The sequence below is a fragment of the Chelonia mydas genome, chromosome 4 (genome assembly GCF_015237465.2).
Source record: "Chelonia mydas isolate rCheMyd1 chromosome 4, rCheMyd1.pri.v2, whole genome shotgun sequence".
Taxonomy (NCBI): domain Eukaryota; kingdom Metazoa; phylum Chordata; order Testudines; family Cheloniidae; genus Chelonia; species Chelonia mydas.
Window position 1 is genome coordinate 124,602,467 of NC_057852.1, and position 26,206 is coordinate 124,628,672.

At 43.0% G+C, this 26,206-nt stretch overlaps 2 protein-coding genes across 8 annotated transcripts in view; one reads left to right on the forward strand and one right to left on the reverse strand.

Moving 5' to 3' along the window:
- Window positions 1–11,363, reverse strand: part of TACC3 (transforming acidic coiled-coil containing protein 3) — a 31,739-nt gene extending 20,376 nt beyond the window's left edge. For 2 of the 7 annotated variants that reach the window (XM_043544826.1, XM_043544825.1), the window contains exons 1-3: window positions 11,225–11,363; window positions 1,710–1,872; window positions 1,428–1,573 (exon numbers count right to left, since the gene is read on the reverse strand). In XM_043544826.1, the coding sequence (XP_043400761.1) occupies window positions 1,428–1,573; window positions 1,710–1,871 (308 nt within the window). In that variant the 5' untranslated portion in view covers window position 1,872; window positions 11,225–11,363. Of the gene's footprint in view, window positions 1–1,427; window positions 1,574–1,709; window positions 1,873–5,295; window positions 5,493–10,817; window positions 10,951–11,224 lie in introns of those variants that run through there. The other 5 variants (XM_043544824.1, XM_043544823.1, XM_037898234.2 and 2 more) reach the window with 4 other exon arrangements.
- TMEM129 (transmembrane protein 129, E3 ubiquitin ligase) lies at window positions 11,140–25,804 on the forward strand. Its single transcript, XM_037898238.2, has 4 exons — window positions 11,140–11,393; window positions 13,725–14,199; window positions 21,073–21,232; window positions 22,785–25,804. Exons 1-4 carry the CDS (start codon window positions 11,189–11,191, stop codon window positions 23,031–23,033), a joined length of 1,089 nt encoding a protein of 362 aa, XP_037754166.1. The 5' UTR covers window positions 11,140–11,188; the 3' UTR covers window positions 23,034–25,804.
- Window positions 25,805–26,206: the final 402 nt, after the last annotated feature.

The following is a 26,206-nucleotide window of genomic DNA, read 5'->3' on the forward strand; positions in this document are numbered from 1 at the left end:
GCATTAAATTTGTGACTGAACATTCTGACATCTATTTCATGTTATAGCAGTCTCAGATGATGACCCAGCATGTTCTTTGTTTTAAGAACACTTTCACTGCAGATTTAACAAAATGCAAAGAAGGTACTAATGTGAGATTTCTAAAGACAGCTACAGCACTCGACCCAAGGTTTTAAGAATCTGAAGTGCCTTCCAAAATCTGAGAGGGACAAGGTGTAGAGCATGCTTCAGAAGTCTTAAAAGAGCAACACTCCGATGCAGAAACTACAGAACCCGAACCATCAAAAAAGAAAATCAACCTTCTGCTAGTGGCATCTGACCCAGATAATGAAAATGAACATGTGTTGGTTGGCACTGCTTTGGATTGTTATTGAGCAGAACCCATCATCATCATGGGCACATGTCCTCTGGAATGGTGGCTGAAGCATGAAGGGACATATGGATCTTTAGTGCATCTGGCACGTAAATATCTTGCAATGCTGGCTACAACAGTGCCATGTGAATGCCTGTTCTTACTTTCAGGTGACACTGTAAACAAGAAGCAGGCAGCATTGCCTCCTGCACATGTAAACAAACTTGTTTGTCTGAGCAATTGGCTGAACAAGAAGTAGGACTAAGTGGATTTGTAGGCTCTGAAGTTTTACATTGTTTTGTTTTCGAGTGCAGTTAAGTAACAAAAAAAATTCTACATTTGTAAGTTGCACTTTCACAATAAAGAGAAAGCACTACAGTACTTATATGAGGTGAATTGAAAAATACCATTTTGTTTCTCATTTTTACAGTGCAAATATTTGTAATATAAAGTGAGCACTGCATACTTTGTATTCTGTGTTGTAACTGAAATCAATATACTTGAAAATGTAGAAAAACATCAAAATATTTAATAAATTTCAACTGGTATTCTATTGTTTAACAGTGTGATTAAAACTACGATTAATCGCGATTAATTTTTTTGAGTTAATCGTGTGAGTTAACTGCAATTAAATCAACAGCCCTACTTATAAGTGAGTACCACTGAAAAAAATCTTAGTCATGTAGTCTAAGGGCTTGTCTTCCCAGCATTGTTTTATAGGTATAACTCAAGCATTGCCTCTAGTCAGACTCCTTTGACCAGTCTCAGTGAAAGCATTGGGACTAGAACACGGGAATTACTATTGTAGTACTATTATAATTACTATCGTAGTAGTGCTTATTACTAGGGTATTTTTGCTCCAGCTATGTAGGCTCCCCTGTATCATTTTTAATTGCAGCACCAGATTGCTTTACTTGTACAATTTAGAACTTGCTGATAAGTATGAAAGTGTCAGAGTTGATTATGCAGACAAATTTCTAATGGGAGATAGTCATCCTCAACATATATTGCATTCACAAACCAGTCACTCTTAATAGCCTTAATTATTTGCAAGAACACTAAGTGTATTACTCACGCAGCACTGCTGGTTTCAGACGGATGAAGGTCTCCTAGAACTTCAGTACAATCGTCTAGTGTGAAAGTAGTATCAAGTTTGTTTTCCATACTAGGACTCAGGATTCTGTGAGTCTGAGGATCCCTCATAGGAGTTTGAAAAGTTACCTTTGAGGTTGAAAAAAAAAAAGTAGTTTCTGACTGAATATTTTTAAGCCCCCAACAATACATACATGACTTTTTCTCTTAAGAGCGAGGCCCTGAAAGCGTGAGAAGGAAGAGGCTAACATAAATGCAGACATACCTTCATAGCTTTTGCTACACTTTTTGGTGGCAGATTTTCTTTCTGTGATGGACGAAGGATAGAAGGTCTCCCTGTGGACTCTGGTGGCGGGAAAAGGAAGGAACAGCTTTCTGCTGTTAGATCATCACTGATGTTTTCGCCATTTAAAATCTGCAGACTCATTCTAGAAAATAAACACATTTACATGCCCACAACGTGAATGAGAGGGTGTTGTCAGACAGCTGTGCTTTCAGATAATTGGACACTTAACAGTCAGCCTGGCATGCTAGTGAAGAAAGACTAACAGCCACAGAACTGAGTTTTACAACTATTCTAAATCCTTATGCAAGTTAACATACTACAATACATTGAAAAAGCAGATACATACAATATTACATCAGCAACTCTGCTTTTAAACACAACGTGGTCACAAGTTCTCTTCTCTTCCCTCCCCTCCCCCAAACCTGACAGGTATGTGCAGTCATGCAGTTGTCATGATATTCAAGCTATGCGTAGCCACAGTTTTTGCAGGGGAAACAGAATGCCTGCAAAATTCCTACATTTTATTTATAATGCATCATGATTAAGCTTCCAGAATCTCCTTATTTGAACAGAGCTTTTAATAGTTAATGTTCTGAAATGGTGCGGAGGACATAAGCATAATAGGCATTTCCTCCCACTTTCTCAGGATGTCAGTTATTCATCCCCCTCAAATATAAATTGTGACTCAACAGTTCAAGCGGACATAATAAGGCACATAGAACCATAGGGTCCTATTTACATAAATATTATATATAACATTTTAGCATGAGAACCAGAAGAGCTTTATAGGGAATATAATTTTTCCATGCAACGTTACCGTCGACATTAAAGGAGCTTATACACAGCTCATCAGACTTTGTAGGCTGATTTGTTTTACGAGTGATCTAGGGGAGCACAATTTATAGTATGCTTACTTTTCAGTGGGTTTTATATCAAGGACAAAAGATAGAGAAGTTTAGAGCACAGTGAAAGCAAGTATTCAAAAATTATTATAAAAATCCTAATGTTTTTGATGCTGGCACTGGACTCTAACTCTGGCGATTTCTGACAGACACTCTTTTCATTTGTCTGTCTTTTTGTGGGTATGATTGTGATAATAATTACAGATGCCTAGTATTACTCTTGAATGTTTAAGAACTATCTATGAGGGTTTTTTAAAAATGGACAGGTATGCAAGAAAGTTTAGCAGGATTTAAAGCATGTCTGCTATTCTTTTTAGTCCTCATCTTGTTTTAAAGGGACAGTGTCAACTGAAACTTTGCCCCCAAATTACAGCTCTGAGAATCTTCAAGGGAAGTTAACCTCACTGCTTTTTGTCCAAGCCAAAGGGGAGGGGGGGGGAAGACGACGACATGCACACAAACCTGTGAGCAGCAGTGAACTGAATTTTTAGAGTTGTAGTTGTAATATTCTAAGTAGTCAGTGAATAAAACAGAAAGTATAAGATAAGATTTAAGTTGACAGCATCCTTTTAATACCAGATCTCTTTACACAACAAGGACCATTCAGAGACTTCTTCACTTATTCAATTTAGCTGCCTTTGCTCATGCTGGAAAAGTTAATAAAAGACCACTAAAAAGACATATGATGTGCACAATAGGGATCCAGCATCGAGTTAAAGATACTATATATGCACACACCACATATCTAGATTTCCATACATTAGCAACCACTGCAACCATTTCTACATTCTGAAACAAAGTCATTGTAAAATACTTGATATCTGAAGTAGTGTTGCAGAGAGTAGACTACTTTAATGTAAGATTTGGTTGAGAACACAAGTTAGTTTTCACAGCAAATAACTATAACTTGATCCATTTGCATAAATATTAGTATACCATGAGGTACAACCGCATAAGAATGGTCATGTGTAAATGTGATTGAGTTAGTATGTGAAAGCCATCACTGAGTTTTCCACCTTATAAATATATAAATCTCAACAATTTAACATTTAATTGCTTTAGGTTTTAGTGAAGGATATAATTAAGTGCATTGGTGCCAATCTGCAATTGCATATGCAGAACTGTCAATATCATTAGATAAAAAGGTCAACTCAGGTTTCTCTGTATGCCTCAGAATGCACAAAACCTGAAATTAGAAGATGCGCAGCTAAAAACTGTTTAGTAGTAGTTCATTTTGGCATATATGTCAAACTTTAAGATCATGGCAACAGCGTACCCAAATACTCACACAGTTGTGCATACTTAAAGTTTGCATTGAATATTCAGCGTAGAGAGAAGAGACTAGTGTGGAGCATTATGAATAATGCCTTCAGTTCTTCAGCAGAACACAGGACATGAAGAACAGGTAGCTTCAGTGCTTTGCATGGCCAGTGTTCTATACTGGCATGTGCATGTTGTCTATGTTCAGTTCATAGAATTGTGGTTCTCAACCCATGGACCACTTGGGGCCCAATCACCACACAGCTACAGCCCATATGACATCCTCGGGGCCATACACGTAATATATATTGTGTGGATGTGGTCTACATAACACATAGAGAGCTGGATATGCGGCCCACAATGATAAATAGGTTGAGAATCACAGTCATAGAATAACATGGATATTTAAAGATACCTTGGGCACATGTGTAAAACATACCACATTTTTTAAAACCTACGTTTTATTTTTTTGCAATATTGAGCTCTTAGATTTAGCACTCAGTAAGAGCATAGTCATTGGGATGACCATAGCTATGTTAAAAAAAAATACCAGCATTTAAGTTAGTAGCAAATGTAAATGAAAATCAGTTTTTATTTACAACTAGAAGACATGACTGCCAGGCTGATTTTAGTCAGACTTCCCAGCCACAAAAAGCCATCCTGTTTAGTAAGTTACAGCCCCACAGGCAAGTCTGCGAAAGTAACACATAACTCAAAGGAAAGGGCGGAGGGTGACACAGCCTCACCAGGAGGCAGAGGAGATCCCGGTCATGCCACTGCCAAGTCAGCTGATGATTAAACCCCCTGCCCCTCCCCCATGCCCCTGTCACGCATTTCAGGGGAACAAAAGAGGGCCTTTTTCTGGTGAATCACCAAGACATTCGGTTACCAGCAGAGCCAGGAATGGAGCAGCGGCTCCCACACCGGGCAGCCGCAGACGTGGCCACTGAGCTGCAACAATGGGGAAGGGAGAACAGCCTAGAGAGATTGCAGAGTAGCAGCCCTGTGAGTCTGTATTCGCAAAGAGAAAAGGAGGACTTGGGGCACCTCAGAGACTAACAACGTTATTTGAGCATAAACTTTCGTGAGCTGCAGCTCGCTTCATCGGCTTAGACTAGAGAGGGAGAAGAAGGGGCGACAGGAGATTGGGAGGCTCAGAGGCCGACAGACGAACGCCCCCCCCCGCCGTATTGTCAGGACACCCTCACCGTCACGTCAGTGCACGAGCCAAATCCACCCGGCCCAGGGAGACCCATTAGTCCCCACCCCCGGCCCCGCACCACACCCCAGACTCCCTCAGCGGGGAACCCACAAACCTCTCCCCTCCCCGACACCTCAGCGCCTCCCGGCCCCCCACACCACCCCGCCAGCGTCCCCGCAGCTGGGGGTGGGGGGGCTGCTACCTGCCGGCGAGTTCCAGGCCTGAGGCCCTGCCTGTGCGCTCGGCTGCCCGGGTGTCTCCCCTCTTCGCCCCGCAGCCGCTCTCCCCGTCACCGGCAAGCAACCAGCCGAGCCCACTCGCCGCAGCCGCGGCCCCCGCCTCAGGATTTCAAATGTCAACGTTAGCTCGACTCTGCCAATGACAGGCCAGGAGCCAATCAAGTCAGAGGTGACCTCGGTATGAAAAGACCAATCAGAGAGGGGGCTGGAGGAGGGGCACCCAGCCAATAAAAGCTCCCCAGAACTAAGCGATGGTGCGTGGGGCATGCTGGGAAATGTAGTTTTCTAGGGATGAGGGTGGAACACGAGAACCTTTTCATCTCGCTCCCGCTGGCTAAGCACCAAATTCTCCCCACTGGCTTCAGGGGGCTCAGAATCAGGGGCTGATGTTGGTGAGCTCAGGAAAGCTACTGAGAGACCTAAATATATTCTGCTTCAAATAAATGTTTCCTACAAGGAACATGCTGTATATTTACTAATAAAGAGCATAGGTCACTGAAACAGCCTCACAATTGTCTGTATTACAAACAAAATTTAACCTGGGCAAATAATTACTTTAATCCTACACAAATATTATTTTAAAATCTTACCCCAATATAAATACTGCAATTATCTATTTCAAGTCCCAATGCTGCAAGGATTCTTATGCTCACATGGGCACAAATGCCATAATAAGTTGTAGGTGGATCACTGCACCTGCATCAACATCATGTCAGGATTCAGTCCCTGGACATGCATAGGACTTTGTGTGAGCAAGGGGTCTGCACAAGTGGGTCCCTTTTGCAGGATAAGGACCTCTGGTATTTATAAAACACCAAGCCAATGCTACAAAAAAACTTATTTATTTCTGAAAAATGTAAATGTTAACAACAATGACATAAAACATTGCTCTGGAAATAACTGAATAAAATACTTTTGAAATGACTAACATAAGACCCAATCCTGCAATTCTTACTCACATGAATCTCACAGTCAACCTGTGACCCTCAATGCCATAGGATGTTGTGAAAGTGAAAAGTAAGTGGGTTCAAAAAAGCATCAGATAAATTCATGGAGCATAGGTCCATCAATGGCAATTAGCCAAGATGGTCAGGGAGGCAACCCCATGCTCCGGGTATCCCTAAAGCACCAACTGCGAGAAGATGGGACTGGACTCAAAACTGCCCTGTTCTGTTCATTCCCTCTGAAGCATCTGGTGCTGGCCACTGTCAGAAGAAAGAATCCTGGGCTAGATGGACCATTGGTCTGACCCAATAGGACTGTTCTTATGAATAACCCTTACTTGTGTGAATAATCTGGACATGCAAGCTATCACTTTAAGAGTGTGTGTGGAGGGAAGAAGTTCCAGGTCCACTTGCAGGCTAGGTACCTTAGTCATCTGGGATGGGGAGAGTACCATAGTCAGTCTGAAAAGAACAAGGGGAAGGTGAGTTGTGCCTCTCTGTCTTAGAGAACAGCTTTGTCTCTCTTTGGTTCTTGTGTGTTATCATTCTGAATTCTAAGAAATAAAGTAGTGTTAAGTTGCAACCTTCTAGCAAGATAACTTTACTTGTTTATCTAACTTCTCTGTGTTTATGCCATAAACCACTTTGCAAAGGGGGAAATTTTACAAAAATTAAGCCTAGTGATCACAAGGCCAAATAAGGATATGGGATGAAATTACAAGGCAAGGCTCTGAATTTGAAGCCTCAACTGGATTTTTATATGGTGTATTGGTGGAAGCTATGAAAACACCTAGACCTCAATTCTGGAATGAGCTCTTCACAGGTGGACTGCTGCACTTCATGAAGCACCATTGACCTCAGACAGGCATAAGAGTCCGCCCATGCAGAATTCAGTGCAGGATCAGGTCTCTATTTAACAGTCAGAAGTGAAGAGGCCTATAGAAGGCTGAGCTCCACACCTGCGGCTCTGTTCTGTAAAGAGAAAAGGAGGACTTGTGGCACCTTAGAGACTAACAAATTTATCTGAGCACAAGCTTTCGTGAGCTACAGCTCACTTCATCGGATGCATTCAGTGGAAAATACAGTGGGGAGATTTATATACACAGAGAACATGAAACAATGGGTGTTACCAAACACTGTAACAAGAGTGATCAGGTAAGATGAGCTATTACCAGCAGGAGAGTGGGGGAAGGAAGGGGCGTGCGGGGGAACCTTTTGTAGTGATAATCAAGGTAGGCCATTTCCAGCAGTTGACAAGAACGTCTGAGGAAGTGGCAGGGAATAAACATGGGGAAATAGTTTTACTTTGTGTAATGACCAATCCACTCCCAGTTTTTATTCAAGCCAAAGTTAATTGTATCCAGTTTGCAAATTAATTCCATTTGTTGAAGAATTGCCACTTTTAGGTCTGTAATCGAGTGACCAAAGAGATTGAAGTGTTCTCTGACTGGTTTTGAATGTTATAATTCTTGACGTCTGATTTGTGTCCATTTATTCTTTTACGTAGAGACTGTCCAGTTTGACCAATGTACATGGCAGAGGGGCATTGCTGGCACATGATGCCATATATCACATTGGTAGATGTGCAGGTGAACGAGCCTCTGATAGTGTGGCTGATGTGATTAGGCCCTATGATGGTGACCCCTAAATAGATATGTGGACACAGTTGGCAACGGGCTTTGTTGCAAGGATAGGTTCCTGGGTTAGTGTTTTTGTTGTGTGGTGTGTGGTTGCTGGTGAGTATTTGCTTCAGGTTGGGGGGCTGTCTGTAAGCAAGGACTGGCCTGTCTCCCAAGATCTGTGAGAGTGATGGGTCGTCCTTCAGGATAGGTTGTAGATCCTTGATGATGCATTGGAGAGGTTTTAGTTGGGGGCTGAAGGTGATGGCTAGTGGCGTTCTGTTATTTTCTTTGTTAGGCCTGTCCTGTAGTAGGTGACTTCTGGGTACTCTTCTGGCTCTGTCAATCTGTTTCTTCACTTCAGCAGGTGGGTACTGTAGTTGTAAGAATGCTTGACAGAGATCTTGTAGGTGTTTGTCTCTGTCTGAGGGGTTGGAGCAAATGCAGTTGTATCGCAGAGCTTGGCTGTATACAATGGATCGTGTGGTGTGGTCAGGGTGAAAGCTGGAGGCATGTAGGTAGGCATAGCGGTCAGTAGGTTTCCGGTATAGGGTGGTGTTTATGTGACCATCGTTTATTAGCACTGTAGTGTCCAGGAAGTGGATTTCTTGTGTGGACTGGTCCAGGCTGAGGTTGATGGTGGGATGGAAATTGTTGAAATCATGGTGGAATTCCTCAAGGGCTTCTTTTCCATGGGTCCAGATGATGAAGATGTCATCAATGTAGCGCAAGTAGAGTAGGGACATTAGGGGACGAGAGCTGAGGAAGCATTTTTCTAAGTCAATCATAAAAATGTTGGCATACTGTGGGGCCATGTGGGTACCCATGGCAGTGCCGCTGATTTCAAGGTATATATTGTCCCCAAATGTGAAATAGTTATGGGTGAGGACAAAGTCACAAAGTTCAACCACCAGGTTTGTCGTGACATTATCGGTGATACTGTTCCTGACGGCTTGAAGTCCATCTTTGTGTGGAATGTTGGTGTAGAGGGCTTCTACATCGATAGTGGCTAGGATGGAGTTTTCAGGAAGATCACCGATGGATTGTAGTTTCCTCAGGAAGTCAGTGGTGTCTCGAAGATAGCTGGGAAGTCAGTGGTGTCTCGAAGATAGCTGGGAGTGCTGGTAGCATAGGGCCTGAAGAGGGAGTCTACATAGCCAGACAATCCTGCTGTCAGGGTGGCAATTCCTGAGATGATGGGGCGTCCAGGATTTCCAGGTTTATGGATCTTGGGTAGCAGATAGAATACCCCTGGTCGGAGTTCCAGGGGTGTGTCTGTGCGGATTTGTTCTTGTGCTTTTTCAGGGAGCAAATGCTGTAGTTTCTTTTGGTAACCCTCCGTGGGATCAGAGGGTAATGGCTTGTAGAAAGTGGTGTTGGAGAGCTGCCTAGCCCCCTTTTGTTCATATTCCGACCTACTCATGATGACGATAGCTCCTCCTTTGTCAGCGTTTTTGATTATGATATCAGAGCTGTTTCTGAGGCTGTGGATGGCATTGTGTTCTGCACGGTTGAGGTTATGAGGCAAGTGATGCTGCTCTTCCACAGTTTCAGCATGACTGAGGCTTGAATAAAGACTGGGAGTGGATGGGTCGTTACACAAAGTAAAACTATTTCCCCATGTTTATTCCCTGCCCTCCCCCCCGCCCCGCTGTTCCTCAGACTTCTTGTCAACTGCTGGAAATGGCCCACCCCGCTCTCCGGCTGGTAATAGCTCATCTTATCTGATCACTCTTGTTACACTGTGTATGGTAACACCCATTGTTTCATGTTCTCTGTGTAAATAAATCTCCCCACTGTATTTTCCACTGAATGCATCCGATGAAGTGAGCTGTAGCTCACGAAAGCTTATGCTCAAATAAATTTGTTAGTCTCTAAGGTGCCACAAGTCCTCCTTTTCTTTTTGCGGATACAGAGTAACACATCTGCTACTCTGAACGCTGTTCTGTAAAGGTTTCAGAGTGGTAGCCGTGTTAGTCTGTATCAGCAAAAACAACAAGGAGTCCTTGTGGCACCTTAGAGACTAACAAATTTATCTGAGCATAAGCCGGGAGGGCAGACTGGAATCCACCCAACAGCCTCAAGAATGGGAGAACCAAAGAACAAGATAACATCTGGCAGCACGGAGCCATCAGGACTGTGACATCTGCTGATTGATTCAGCAACAGCATGATGAAGCAATTCCCATAGACTGGTATAGGAAGAAATTCCTACAAAAATGGACTCTAGAAAGTGAGAACTTTGAGGTCTGATTCTGCAAACCAACTTCCAGGAGCATCAGATGACCATCTGAGAAGGCCCTGCTCCCTCCTCATGTCCAGGCCACCTGGCCAGTGGCTTGGCATGAGCAACTCTAAGCCTGGTAACTATGATAACAACCTTGCAGAACCTGTGTGTGTATGAATGAATGTGTGAATAAATATGAGATTGAATGGAACGTTATAGCTATAACTAACTGCTTACTATGATCCTTTCTGTAATCACAATAAATGTGGCATTTTGCCTTTTCCCCTTTAAGAAGATCCTGCTGGTTTTTACTTTATTGGTATAATACTAGCAATGGTCAGCATCTCTAGATTTGGTTGCCTAAAGTTAGGTGCCCAAGTTGGAAAACGCTGGTGTGTGTAACTCGACCAACACCTCGGGAATCCGTATCAGGATCGATCCCCTGCGGTCAGTCCCTTGCCTAGCCCCGGGGAGCAGAGCTCACGCTGCTGGCTTCTCAGTAGAGGCACTGACTCAGCCACAGGCCGCGGGCTAGTAGGGAATTACAACAGCCCGGGTAGTAACCGGGGCACGCAGGACAGGCCCCTTGTGTGAAATGGCCACGGCTCTTTGTCAAAAACCGGGGGACCGATTGTCATGAAGTTTTTTGGCCCGCAAAGCCCAGCAGCCCGCTGCTTGTGGGAGGACTTCGGATACCTCGCTCCGGAGTCGGCTACGTGTGCAAGGCTCGCGTCACAGGGGCTGGGAACCGGAGAGTTGCACACGAAAGCCGAGCGGGAGTCGGCGGCGGGCCGGGAAGGCTGCTCGCGGCCCGGGGACAGGCGCACACGCCCCCGGGGCCTCTCCGTGCCCTGCAGCCCGCTGTAGCGCCCCCGCTCGCAGGAGGGTCCCGAGCCGGCTGGGCTGGGGGCTGGTCTCCCGCTGGGCGGAGGCCGCGCCGGGGATCGCCGCTTTCTGTCGCGCCGCACCGCTTCCTCTCCCAGGGCCCTGCGCGGCGGCTGGGCCGGGCCGGGCGGCACAGGCGGACTCGGAGCCGCCTCTGGAGCGGAGCGGGCCGGGAGGGGGCCATGGACAGCCCCGCCGTGACCTTCACGCTGGCCTACCTGGTGTTCGCCGTCTGCTTCGTGTTCACCCCCAACGAGTTCCGCTCGGCCGGGCTCACCGTGCAGAACCTGCTGGCCGGCTGGCTGGGCAGCGAGGACGCGGCCTTCGTCCACTACCACCTGCGGCGGAGCACCGGCACCATGCTGGCCCACGGCCTGCTGCCGCTCGGTGAGGGGGGCCTGGGCACGGAGGGAGCGGGGCTGGGGGAAGCAGCTGAGGCGGGGGGGAAGGGCTGGGGGCAGAGTGGCCGGGGGGGAAGGGCTGGGGCCGGGGCCAGAGTGGCCGGGGGAGGGGGGAGGCTGTGGGGAAGGGCTGGGGCCAGAGTGGCCGGGGGAGGGGGGAGGCTGTGGGGAAGGGCTGGGGCCAGAGTGACCCGGGGGGAGGGGGGAGGCTGTGGGGAAGGGCTGGGGGCAGAGTGGCCGGGGAAGGGGGGAGGCTGTGGGGAAGGGCTGGGGCCAGAGTGGCCGGGGGGGGGGAGGGGGGGAGGCTGTGGGGAAGGGCTGGGGCCAGAGTGGCCCGGGGCGGGGGGGCTGTGGGGAAGGGCTGGGGCCAGAGTGGCCCGGGGGGAGGGGGGGAGGCTGTGGGGAAGGGCTGGGGCCAGAGTGGCCGGGGGGGGGGGGGGCTGTGGGGAAGGGCTGGGGCCAGAGTGGCCCGGGGGGAGGAACGGGAAGATGGTGGGGGAGAGTAGCGGGCGGGGGGTTGGTGGAAGGAGGGGGAAAGTGCTGGGGGAGAGTAGCAAGGGGGAGGAAGGAAAGGGAGTGGGAAAGGATAGCGAGGGGGCTGTAGGGAAGGGTGGGAGGATGGTGAGGCAGGAGAACAGTTAGGGGGTTGGATGAGATTAACGAAGGAACTATGGAGAATGGGGGAGTATAGCTTGAGGAGAGGGGATGGAGGGAAATAGCCAGGGGGCTGTGGTGAAGGGGGTGGGGGGATAATACCTAGGTCGTGTGGTAAGAACTGAGGGGATGGAGAAGGAGGAAGAAGGTGACAGCAAATTAAAATAGGTATTTGTACAGTCTCTGCTGTCAGACTGTCCCGTTGCACCTTCAGTTAGCAGTGACTATGCAGAAAGCCTGGACCCTGGTCTGTCATCATTTAGTCAGTCTCCTGACAGTGGTTTCCCCACAGTGGTTTCCCCTTCTCATCTCTTTCACTTGCTGTGATTTGCATCCCCACTTCTTTACTGAATGTAGCCTTGTCTGCACTGAGTTTGAAAAATGCGCTCTGTTGTGTCCCCTTGACGTGGGTGTGGCTGTGTGAGTTGAAGGAAGGCAAGACCCAGATCTTGAAGGTTGAGGGATTGTCCATGGCTTCAGTGTCTTTACATGCTTCTGTCTCTTTAGCAAATCCACAAACACATCTGAAGTACTTGTGAGGTAAAGCAGCTCCTTCATATGCATCAGAGCCTCATTAATTTGCACCAAAATAACAACGGTCTTGCCCTGCCTATGAGTGGAGATCTAATATCAGCTCTAGTGAGATCTGGTGTTACTAAGAATTCATTGTTTTATAAAAATTCACTATTAGAATATTTACTCAGACATTACAGAATATTATAAATAAAACAAAACTACATGTCAGTGAAAAAATACTGTAAGATATAGCACCTTTTAACTAACTGATTGTCAGATTCTGCAAATTATGAAGTAATCAATAATGGGTTTCCCAGAAAATGGTGCAAATAGCGAGGTTCTGCTTGGGGCAGTAGATGTGAACGCTTAGAGCCGCTATTGAGGGTGGCCCCTAGGGAGCATGTTGTAGGGAGGTAAAATTCTGTGTAAACAGAAAATAAAGACAGTCTTGCATTCACCCCAACCATGGTGCCCTGTGTCTCTACACCACTCTAATAAGCAGTGTAAGTGAACATAAATAATACTTGAGCTGTAGTGTTAAACAAAGTAATCCATTTTGGAAGGAGAAACCTTGTAACTCACAGGTATGAAATTACATCTGCATGTGAATTGTGAAACTGAACCAATCAGCACCACTGTCCGAAAAACTCTTTCTGTCTGTTGTTGTCATCAGAAGACCTGCTCTGGCAGGATTAACTAACCCCAGAGAGGGAAGGAAGCAAGCACAGAAAGGCAGTTCAGGGTGGTAGTGCAGTGCCATTTATTATAAAGTTTAAAAAAAAAACCCAAACTGTCAAACTTTAAATAATGGGGTTAATTCCATCTCTGGGACCTGCATATTATATACATACCACTTTACTTTTATTCTCGGTAACTCCCAGTTGGCTATGTTTGACTATATGTTATACAGGGATATGGGTTTATTTACTCAGCAAACTGTAATTACCTCCCTTTACTAACTGTATAACTTGTGTAAAAATAAATGTCTTCTAAAGACTCAGGCTAGGAAAGTTGAAATTGAAGTCCCCACCCTAAAAAAAAAAAAAAAAAGTCACCCAGAGTTGAGCACACCCGCCAGATGAACTATAAGATCAATTGGTGTGAATATATTCTATTGTCTTCTGAAAGCAAATATCTTTCTTTGCAGGTTATTACATTGGCATGTGCTTTGCAGCACCAGAGAAGCAGCTTTTCTATTTTTACCAGGCCTCAGAAGGCTGGGAAATATTCTTCTTGCTGGCTGTTCTTGCTCCAACAGTCACTGGCATCCTGGCGTATTACTGGTCACGGAATGGCTGGGATAACCATCCTTTAGCTCGGACACTTGCCTTTCATGCTCTTCCACAGTCTGGTTGGCGGGCAGTGGCTTCTTCCATCAATACAGAATTCAGGAGGATTGACAAGTTTGCTACTGGAGCACCAGGAGCAAGGGTGATTGTTACGGACACCTGGGTGATTAAAGTGACCACTTACAGTTTACATGTTGCCCAACAGCAGGACATTCATCTGACAGTGACAGATTCCAGACAACACGAACTATCACCTGATTCAAACATGCCTGTGCAGTTCCTCACCATCCGTGTTGCCAGTATTAATCCCTATGTGAAAGCTTTTGATATCCGGTAAAACAAATTAACCTTGCAGTGTTATGCCGTGTATAGTATATGCCATTTGATGATGGATAGGGAAGCGCATGTGTCATATCTGCTGCTGCTGTGACAGATCCCAAAACTTTTAGGGTGTTGACACCTCCCCTTCGCCGCCAACAGAGAAAGTTGTGTGTAGCCCTGTAAAGGTGCAGGGAAAAATGCTATTCAGGGAGATTGCTACTCTGTAAGGCAATGAAGGCATATTGGCCAATCAGAGGAACAAGTTACTCATTCCCAGAGCAGGTTAAAGAGGGAGAGCGAAGCCACTTAGAAGAGCTATGGGTGAGAGATGGGGGAGAAGAGGGAACAAGGGAAAATCTCCCGTCAAAATTGTGATAAAAATCAATGACTCTAGCAAAATTGACCATGATTCATCCATGATTTCCATCTTCCTTTGAGACATACATACCTTTACAAGCAGTGGTTGTGTTTTCACAGTGACATATTGCAAACAAACCTAATTTTAAAGAGAAGTTGACAAGTAGCTTTGGCCCCAAATTTCACCTTATTTAAATTTAAAATCCTGCTAGTTTCCATATAAGGAGAGAATAATAAGACTGGGACTTTTCAGCTTGGAAAAGAAATAACTAATGGGGGATGTAATGGAAGTCTATAAAATCATAACTTGTGTGAAGTAAATAAGGAAGTGTTATTTACTCCTCATAACACAAGAACTATGGGTCACCAAATGAAATCAATAGACAGCAGGTTTAAAACAAAAGGAAGTATTTCTTCACATAACACGCAGTCAACCTGTGGAACTCCTAGCCGGAAGATGTTGTGAAGGCCAAGACACTAACAGGGTTCAAAACAGAACTAGAGAAGTTCATGGAGGATCAATGGCTGTTAGCCAGGGATGGTGTCCCTAGCCTCTGTTTGCCAAAAGCTGGGAAAGGGGGCAGGGGATGGATCACTTGATGACTATCTGATCTGTTCATTCCCTCTGGGGCACCTGGCATTGGCCACTGTCGGAAGACAGGATTCTGGGCTAGATGGACCATTGGTCTGACCCAGTATGGCCATTCTTATGTTCTTAGTGAATGTCCTCTGGATTTTAAATGCCTGTTTTCTGTGTTCCTCTCAATTGCTGTTTTTGTTTTTCAAGTCACTGTTTATGTAGGAGCTAGATAAATCTACAGTTCTGCAGCAAAATGTAGTTAACAAAGGCTATTTTTAGTGATGCTGACATCCTTAGTAATGCTGGTCTCACAAAGGAGTAAACAAACAACGCCCTGTTGTTTGTTTTTATTCATGCTTCTAAAAGGATATTTAAAACTGTATATTTGAAAAGGTAGCTGACAGTGTCCATTTACATGGCTGAATCTGTAAGCTTCTAGTCTGTGGGACAGCCTGTGGATATGACTGACAGACTAAATCGTAAGTGTCAGAGGGCTCTGAAGTCTAAACTAGAATAGCAGATATATTCAGGCCTGATCTAAGATACTAATCCATCAATTTCAATGTGTTATTTATTTACAGTGGCATCTGCCAGACACTGAAAACAGATGGTCCCTACTTCTAGGAGCTTAGTATAAGGACAGTTAAGTAGACAGAGTTTAAGGAAAAGGCCACAGTAATGGACAACCTATATACAAATCAACTTGACTTACTGCATTACAGAGGTGTGTCTAAGAGAGATTTAAAAGTGGACCAGGCAGGACCCTTGCAGGGTAGCTGAGGGAGGCCATAGGAAGCATGGAAGAAGGCACAAGGGTGATTGTGAAAAGCTGACAGAGCTGGAACATTTGCAGAACTGTGGAGATTGTGGGGGGAAGGGAGGAGCCCAATGCAATCCTTGACAAAGGTATAAGTAGGGAGGGTCAAATGTGTGTAGGGCTTTGAAGGTGGTGACATAAAGATTATTCATTAGCTGATTATTTCAATTGTGTTTTAATGAGGCAATAGTAAAGTCACATCCACTGTTAAGAATCAGACACTTACCTTGGTAATTTTTTCCAAAGAAATATCAGGGCCTTCCTTTTGCTAAATAAACTAGTACCAAGAATAGTTTTTATAAAGTCAGAAAGTTCTTGTAATAAGAAAATGCAGAAATAGCAAATCTCCATAGGTATAATGTAGATGTAACATAACTAAGTCATAATAGGACATATGTCAACATTTCCCCTTCCCCCTGTGTGCAGTATAGGTACATACCCACAGGCTGAGTTGCACCATTGTTAGCAACAGTGGAAAGTTTTTGTAAAAATTGACTTGTGTGAACAAGGCCCCATACATCACACATGTTCAACATGAGAACCTAGGACCTTCTGCCCTGAACACACAGGCCTCGACCATTTGCACTGAAGGAATACCTCTACTTGCTATCAGCAATATTACCTTTAGCTATAATTCTTCATTTAGTAGTGCACTGGAGTAGCTCTCCAAAGGGCTGTATCATGCCTTTCTCATACAGGTGATTGATTTTTTTTTCAGTTTCTCTTACACATCTCTCCATTGACCCTCACGCCCAGCCCCAGTTTCTACCATCTTGCAGCTGGCCAGCGGTTCTAAACAACACTTGGGCTTCCCTTTCTGCTCCTAGTATCCCACCTTTTGTGCTTCTCCAACCACTGCAAGGCTTCCTGCACCTGTGTGCTGCTGAAGCTCTGTGCACCGCTAGTTTGCTCTCCAGTACTCCACTCTCCTGCTGCTCCAGTTAACTCCACTTCCTGCCCATTAAACCCTTCTCAGACTTCTCCCAGGTGCAGCTGATTCTCCCCCTGAGCTTTCAGAAAACATTGGGGGTTAGGGCATTTAACCACTCTGTAGTCTGCAGCCACCAGAAGGTAGCATCACAAACACTTGAGCAGATGTGATTCCATTCAGCCATGGGCAGTGGTGACACAGGTTCTAGCCAGCACATTACAAATATGTATGTTATCCCAGGAATGTCTCTTTTAAAGTATCTCCTAGGTGCAAGCCCCCTGAACAGTTCCTTTTCCTTTTTTATTTTTTGCAGACTCCTACATATTGTAACTTGAACGGAGTAATATTCAGTGTGATTGCAGCCCTACATTAAAATATAATAGAACTGTAGGGCTCCGTTAGTCCAGCCCCCTCTGCTGGGGCAGGATTAATTTTACCTTATCGTAGGTTAAATTACCTATCAAAATGATTCTCAGTCTACTGAAGTTAAGATGTAGTCAAAACAAGGTGTGTTGTTTTCAGATACATATGATCAGTGTGAAAGCTTAACCTGTAAAGGCTGAAAAGCTGAGTACTAGAGACTACAATATATGGCTGTAGACAAGAGTTTGATCTGTTAAATCAGCTTAGCCTTAGCCTTGAAAGATTTCTTTCCAGTAATGGATGAGTATTCTTTATCAATTCTGGCTGTGACAGAACCAAACAGCTAGTTGTGTCCCTGCAAACTGCACTTGCCAAATAGAAAAGGAGGACTTGTGGCACCTTAAAGACTAACAAATTTATTTGAGCATAAGCTTTCGTGAGCTACAGAAGTGAGCTGTAGCTCACGAAAGCTTATGCTCAAATAAATTGGTTAGTCTCTAAGGTGCCACAAGTCCTCCTTTTCTTTTTGCGAATACAGACTAACACGGCTGCTACTCTGGAACTTGCCAAATAAGATCTTATCATGCTCCTGAAATTACTCTCCCAATGTAGGGGGTTTGTGTTAGAGGCTTCTCTTTCCTAGAAAGACCCAGCAGTAATTGCCTTTCACATCCTGATTTTCCTGTGTGCCATCACTATTTAAAGCAAAATTGCTGTATCCCTGTGCTGCTTCAAAATGGGGGAAGAGCAGGTTTAGAAAGGAAAATCACAGTTAAAGAACATAGGTAGGTCAGAGAATTAGCAATAGGATGAAGAGCCTTTACCTCTATGGCCTTGTCTATATTAGGACATTTTTTGCTACAGTTTCTCACTTTTGCTGCCGCAGGTTCAGTTCCACCAGTGATAGCACATATGAGAGCCCTACTATAGACAAGTTACCCTCTACAACAGGTTTTATGTCCCATGTTGTGGTGACCTGTGCTGAGCAGTGCTTAAAACAATGGGGGCCACCAGGAGCCGTATCTTAACTAGCATTGCCACTGTGGCTACCACCTCCGGAGCTGAACTGGTGGTAGCAAGAGTGGGAAACTTTAGCAAAAATAACCTAATGTGGACCCGATCAATGTTGCTGGACAGTAGTGCCACAGAGTTGTTACCATCTAATGATTGTAGGTGTAGCCTATGTGAAACGTGAAATCTCAGTTGTGTTACCCATAATGCTACATACAAAGCAGTACAATGGTTGGCACTATTAACACACTCTATTTATTTATTTTAGGGCTGTCAAGTGATTAAAAGAAGTAATTGCAATTAATAATTGAACTGCTAATTACAATACCATTTGTTTAAATATTTATGGATGTTTTCCATATTTTCAAATATATTGATTTCAATTACAACACAGAATACAAAGTGTACAGTGCTCACTTTATATTTATTTTTGATTACAAGTATTTGCACTGTAAAAAACAAAAGAAATAGTATTTTTCAATTCACCCAATACAAGTACTGTAGTGCAATCTCTTTACCATTAAAGTTGAACTTACAAAATGTAGAATTATGTGCAAAAAAAAGCATTCAAAAATAAAACAATGTAAAATTTTAGAGCTTGCAAGGCCACTCAGTCCTACTTCTTGTTCAGCCAATCACTCAAACAAACACATTTGTATAAATTTGCAGGAGATAATGCTGCCTGCTTCTTGTTTACAATGTCATCTGAAAGTGAGAACAGGCATTCCCATGGCACTGTTGTAGCCGGCATCGCAAGATATTTACGTGCCAGATGCGCATGCTTCAACCACCATTCCAGGTGATATGGGTCCATGTTGATGACGGGTTCTGCTTGATAACAATCCAAAACAGTGCAGCCTGACGCATATTCATTTTCATTATTTGAATCAGATGCAACCAGCAGAAGGTTGATTTTCTTTTTTGGTGGTTCAGGTTCTGTAGTTTCCACATCGGAGTGGTGTTTTAAGACTTCTGAAAGCATGTTCCACACCTCGTCGCTCTCAGAATTTGGAAGGCACTTCAGATTCTTAAACCTTGGGTCGAGTGCTGTAGCTATTTTTAGAAATCTGATATTGGTACCTTCTTTGCGTTTTGTCAGATCTGCAGTGAAAGTGTTCTGAACATGAACAACGTGCTGGGTCATCATCCGAGACTGCTATAACATGAAATATATGGCAGAATGCAGGTAAAACAGAGCAGGGGACATACAATTCTCCCCCAAGGAGTTCAGTCACAAATTTAATTAACGCATTATTTTTTTAATGAGCATCATCAGTATGGAAGCATGTGCTCTGGAATGGTGACCGAAGTATGAAGGGGCATGTTTAACATATCTGGCACATAAATACCTTGCAATGCCGGCTACAAAAGTGCCATGCAAATGCCTGTTCTCACTTTCTGGTGACATTGTAAATAAGAAGAGGGCAGCATTATCTCCTGTAAATGTAAACAAACTTGTTTGTCTTAGCAATTGGCTGAACAAGAAGTAGGACTGAGTGGATTTGTAGGCTCTGAAATTTTACAGTGTTTTTTGTTTTTGAGTGCAGTTATGTAACAAAAATCTACATTTGTAAGTTGCACTTTCATGACAAAGAGCTTGCACTACAGTACTTGTATGAGGTGAATTGAAAAATACTATTTCTTTTGTTTATCATTTTTAAAATAATATACACTTTGTTTTCAATCAACACAGAATAAAATATGTATGAAAATGTAGGAAAACATCCAAAATATTTAATACATTTCAATTGGTATTCTATTGTTTAACAGTGCGATTAAAACTGCGATTAATTGTGATTCTTTTTTTAAGTTAATCGCGTGAATTAACTGCAGTTAATCAACAGCCCTAATTTATTTATTTATATTGCACCTAGCTATGTGATATGTGCCTGACAGGAGCAATAACTAAACTGATATCTGCCCCAGAGAGCTTACAAACTAGAATTTAGACGTGATGTAAATGAGTGAGTGCAAATGGGGCGGGGGAGGGACTGGACAAGGTAACATATGTAAATCCTGCAGAGACTCAGTAAGTTGGTTTCCACTTACTGGTGAACAAGGTTTATTTTGGTTTTATGTAATATTTTAATTCATCTCTTGTATGGCCCCTATTGGCAGTCTTGGCAAAGAAGCCAAGGACTTGAATGGGCATGAAGTCCAAACTACACTCTTGGCCCTAGTAGCCGTGCATCTCGGTCTGGCTGAGGCATGATGATGGCCAGTGTGAAAAGTACACACTATCCAGGTTATATCTGCCCTGTAGCTAAAGGGATGGCTTCACCCTTCAGTATTGTCAGACTAACCCCTTTCATGCATGCTTAAGACCAACATTTTCAGAAGTGGCTTCAGGGTTGTGGTGTCCCAATTTTTGGAATCCCAGCTTGACTGAACTTGGCCATGATTTTCCAAGGTGTCATACACCTGCAACTCCATCTGAAATCAGTGGCAGTGTTGGTGCACAGCATCTCTGAAGAAACAAGCCAAAGGTGTCTCAAGTTAGGCACTCAAGACGAGAAGCCAGTTTTGAAAATATGGTCCCGCATGAACCAACCACAGCAATTAAAAAAAGAGTGAACGAGTTTAGGGTTTCAGGGTTTGTCTTGACCTGTGGAAAAGGAAAATAAAGTTTTTCCTTTTACTACCTATTAAAAAAAAAAAAAGCCGAAAGTGTATTTATTCTGACTAGGTACCAGACTGCACCACGCTACACAACTTTTCTAGGTATTCACTTCTTTGATGTTATGCTTCAAAGTAGCAAGCAAGATAAATTTTATCTTCTTACTTAAATGGATGATGAGGTGACATTCTGTTCCATCCTTTCTTTAGGTTGAACTCCTCAGAGTATGGGGAACTACGAGAGAAACTTCATGCTCCGATCCGTAACGCAGCTAACGTTGTGATCCATCAGAGCCTCAGTGACTTGTTTCTGGAAACTTTTACATCGCTGGTGGAAATTAATCAGACATACCCTGTTCCCAGCAATCAGGTAGGAGTTTCTAATCACTTGACATTATAATAATTGTAGTTTCTGGCTTAGTCAAATCTATGATTACTGTGTTTGCATAGTGTTTATCTTACAGTTCAGTAAATATTTAGTAAAGTAAACCTGGCTGTTTTTTCTGGTGTTTGCTCCAAGAGAAGCCATTGATTGATTAAGTTTGGGGGAGGATGGGAAATATCATAATAAGGAGTTTTATTTTAATGTAATGTCAATGCTAGGATTTTACCTGGGGAATTTGGAAATGATGGAGTTACATTTCCATGTGTTGTCTAGAGAGCTAGAGTCACAATTCCTATTAATAATTGAAATTGATGGGCATATTCTGTCTTGACAATTTGCCTTAGCTAGTCTCACACCTTACATCTTGTATTTCTGGAGAGCTAAGTTACTTTAGATCTGGGCCCAGATCCTTAAAGGTTTTTAAATACCCAATGTCCTTTGAAATCAATGGAAATTAGGTGCCTAAACATCTTTATGGATCTGGGCTATTATCCTTTAATGCATTGAAATGATTCCTAATCTGGATCTTATTTTCATTATAAATAATATTTTGAATCTTTTCTTCAGTAATAATAAGGACCACGTGTCAATGGAAACAAACCTTCAGGCTCAGAACTGTACAGTTATTAGGTTGAGAGAGAATCACTTTATTTCAGTCCTTTTAGCTTGTGGTATCTTTAGGTATAAAGTACTTGTGCTTATGGGTTTTGGTTTGATACTGACTGATACCATAAGTAATGGTCTACATTGAAAAAGAGAGGTGATGATTTGGGGGTTAAAACACAGAAATGGGAATTGGGAGATCTAGGATATCTCCCGAGCTCTGAGACTGACTTTCTGAGTGACTCTAACCAATGTACTCAATCCCTCTGTGCCTGAGCTTTCCCCCTCTGTAAAATGTAGATAATATCTTGAAGGGGAATTATGAGGCTAATTTGATTGTAAATACTACTTGGCACTTTTCATTTATAGAGTAAAGTGCTGTACAAAGTATGGTAAGTATGATAAAGATTTTACAGATGAGCAAAGTGAGGCACTGAGTGGTTAAGTGACTTGCCCAGGGCCACACTAATGATTGAAAAAGCTGAGAGTAGAACTCAGGTGTAATCCTCCCAGTTTAGTGCTCTATCTGCTGGACCACGTAAATGCTTTGAGGGTCTGGGCTGGAAAGCCCAATGGCGATGCAAATTATTATTGTTAATAAAACCATTAAAAACTGTTCTTCCAGCCTGCACCTTCCCAAGGGGGCTGCAGGTGCACACCCAACATGACTAACTGTGGATAAATGCCCAGATAGTCTGTCCTTTTCAGTTATACAAAATTTGCTGGAAAACTCCCAGGGGGTGAAATCCTGGCCGTCTTGAAAAACACCCGTTAACTTCATTGGAGTTAGGATTTCACCCAATATATCTTCCTTCCTTTTGGGGGAAGGAGAATACATAACAAACATTACATTTCAAGTACCTTCATAAATGATGTTGAAGAGCAATAATTTGCTATACGGTTATGCTTTTTTACCCTTTTTCTCTTTCTATAGGAGCTGGAGCCATGTATAGGGTGTATGCAGACTAATGCAAACATCAAGCTTGTTAAAAATTGCCAAGAGCCAAACGAAGGAGAATGCCAGCAATGCTACTGTCGTCCTATGTGGTGCCTGACTTGCATGGGGAAATGGTTTGCCAGCCGGCAGGATCAGCAGCACCCAGAGACCTGGCTATCAAGCCAAGTGCCTTGTCCAACCTGCCGAGCAAAGTTTTGCATTTTAGATGTTTGCATAATACAATGAATAATATCTTGGTACAATTTACCTTTTGAAATCTGAATGTATTCACAGCAGGGTTGGATGTGAGCCCCATTAGATTTGTTTCTTGCTCTTCTGCTTCTGAAGAGGTAAAAGCTCTGGAGTTTTCTTCTTCAAAGCCCTGAAAATGGCAACCCAACATTTTCTTTTCCTTTTCTTCCCACTCCTCAAAATGTGTTCTCCATTTTTATTCACTAACATCATAGTTAAAATTTTAGATTGTTGAGTTTTGGGGGGGATTTTGCTTCTCATTTCCAAACAGTTGGATGCACTTTAAACCAATAAGAGTGGCCTATTTGCTTCCCTTATATCATAGGTGAAATCCTGGTAAACTAGCTATATCTTAAGTGCTATTTTAGTTACAGGATTAAGCATGGGTGTTTAATGATTCTTTAGCTAAGGGCTAATTTTCCTTTATAATAAGATGTACTAAGCAAGTTGCTATTGCTAAGGATAGTTGACTCAAATTGCAGCCTACCTTTCTTCATCTTGAATCCATTTGTAAAGTCCATTTTAATTTTTGTGGGCTTTCCTCAAAACAGACATCTCAGTGTTGTGTTTTTCCTTTCCACCAAAACAGGCCCACAGATGAACTACTATAGAGATCTAGGAAATTACGCTGTAACTTCTGCAGGGAGTTTAGCGCAAAGAAGAATAGAAAATTGTTTATTTCCAGATATATTTAGTATACAAGGAAGGTCAGTCAAAAAGGGTGGTTAATTTAGTTCATTAACCTGAAGTGCTGTTGGTGCTGTGTAGAGCATCTTATAGCTAGAGCTATTTTTTTCCTGTTCGGAGTCTCAGCACTCTCCAGCTAATGCTAATGTTAAGCATGACTTATCCATATTTGGACGGAGAGCAGCAATCCTCTCAATTATCTGAGTAATCCAAAAGAATGTTCGGCTGTGTAAAACCTGTAGCTTTTTCCTCGGCAACTGCTTTTCCAAATGAATGGGGTGTCAGGACTGGATAAGGACGTGTCGCCATGCTGGCTATTTCAGGTATAGACAGAGTGTGGGTTAGACAACACAGTGGTAAAAATGCCTGTGCTTTCCTATACCACAGCTTCCACAATGGAGCTGCACCAGTGCAGAAAAGCAGAGAGATTTTCCTGGTGCGGACAAGACCGTAGTACTAGCGCGGCAACCTGTGTGGCCTTGTCTACTCTGGCACTTTCCTTAAAACCTCCCACTGATGCAGCTCCACAAGGGGTAGGTAGTAGCAGTGGGAGTATAGACAAGGTGCTAGTGGTTGCCAGCATTTGAATCACTGTAGGTCATGTAGGACCACTTTGAGCAGAAGTAGATGGCGTAGTATAAAATATGATAGCAGCCACTCTACACTCCGAGCTCCCACCATTGGTAACAATTATGCTTTGAAGAATTAGATTTTTATTGGTAAATGATTTCACCAGACATGCACAAACTGATGAAACAATATTTCCGGCAATACTAACTGAAATTTATAGATAGGCAAAATGAGAAAAATGCTGCTTGAGAACTTATTAGAGTCCCACCTCAATGTGTATAAAGCGTGTTGTAATGCTGGCTTAGCGGAGCTGAAGCAGGGGTGCCATTTAGGTAGCTTTAACTTTTTGCATCTCAACATCTACTGTCATTAAATAATTATTGTCTGGACCACCACCACCCTCTTCTCACCCCCCACCCACCCCTAACAATTTCCTGCAAAGATGAAAATTTAAATAAATACAAATCTAAACAAATGCTTAAAAATAAACCTCTGTATTATCTGCCAAAATTATTTTTTTGAAAATAGTCAGTTCTGCCAAGCATAGTAATAATACAAGCAATGAGCTGCAATAGTGGGAGATTTCATTTAAACTTTGGTGTAGCCACAGCCTGTGTGGTGTGTAGACACAAGCCAGGCATGTCAAGAACTGGTTACAAATATGGTTAAAACTTGTATTGTGGACAGGGTTTAAGGACACTTAGAAATGACATATAGGCCTCTTTTTTGTTTTAATATTTATATATATAAACTGCCAGATTACTTGTATTTGGGGAAAGTACTCACTTGAGCATGCTGTTAGGCATGCACTCTTTACTCTGAAATACTGGCGACTCTTTATACTATAAATTAATTAATTAATGATGATTTTCCTGGGTTTCATATCTCAGCTGTTTCAGATCATATGGAATCGAAACTTGATACAGAGGCTGGCCATGTGGATCTGAATCTCTTTCATAAAAAATTGCTAACTGACATTAGTTTTTTTTATTTGACCAGAATCCAATTGAATTCCTTAGCTTCAGGCTTGTGCTAAGTCTGAAAAAAAATAAAAGCAAGACACTAATCATTTAAAATACATGATGCATGCTCAAGTGAGTATGAGTTTGTGGAGAGGTTATTTTGAAGTGACATTTACAGTATTCTTTCAGCCTACACTACACAGTCTTAGTGGGCTGAATTCTGCTCTCAGATAGGTGCGTGCATTTCCCTTCTGTAATAATTTTTGCAAATAAAGATAATTTAGTATTTATTTCAATCAAGTTTGCATAACACAATGGTAAGGAGGTGTGGTCTTTAATGGAGTAGGCGCAGCAGGGAAATGGGTAATCTGACCGTGGCTTTCTCACTGACAGTCACTCAATTTCTATGTCTGTTTTCCCACTTGGAATAATAATCTTTTACTGGAGAGGTGTTATGAAGCTTAATTCATAAGGAATTTGAGATCCTTGGATGAAAAGCACTATAGAACTGCAGAGTATTTTTTTAATAAAGTAAAAATAAGATGATTGCCAGTATGTCTTTTTAATACAAGCTTTCCTATCTGACCAGCTTGCCCAGTAGATTCACTATATATTTCTTTACTTTTTTAACTATAAAAAGCCTCTCTTTGAGGTGACTGGAAGTTTTAAAGTTTCAGTGGATCTTTGTGTCATAAGAATAGAGCTTAGTAATAGTATACCAAATGCACTAATACACATAAATGTAAAATATTCTTGCATCTTTTAAGGGTAGTGCTGTATCTACAGAAGTACAGTGTTTCTCAAATGCAGCCACTGTGGCCACATGCGGTCACCTGAGTGTTTTCCTGTGGCCATGACAGCCTCCTGGGCAGAGATGGGGGAGGGGTCAAACAGAAGCGCATCCCTGCAGTGTCCAGATGCTCCAGGGGAGGGCTTCAGCCCCCATTT

Coding starts and splice junctions, on each gene's coding strand:
- TMEM129 (XM_037898238.2), top strand. CDS start 11,189: ATGGACAGCCCCGCCGTGACCTTCACGCTGGCCTACCTGGTGTTCGCC. Junction 11,394..13,724: donor CCACGGCCTGCTGCCGCTCG/GTGAGGGGGGCC, acceptor CTTTCTTTGCAG/GTTATTACATTGGCATGTGC. Junction 14,200..21,072: donor GTGAAAGCTTTTGATATCCG/GTAAAACAAATT, acceptor TCCTTTCTTTAG/GTTGAACTCCTCAGAGTATG.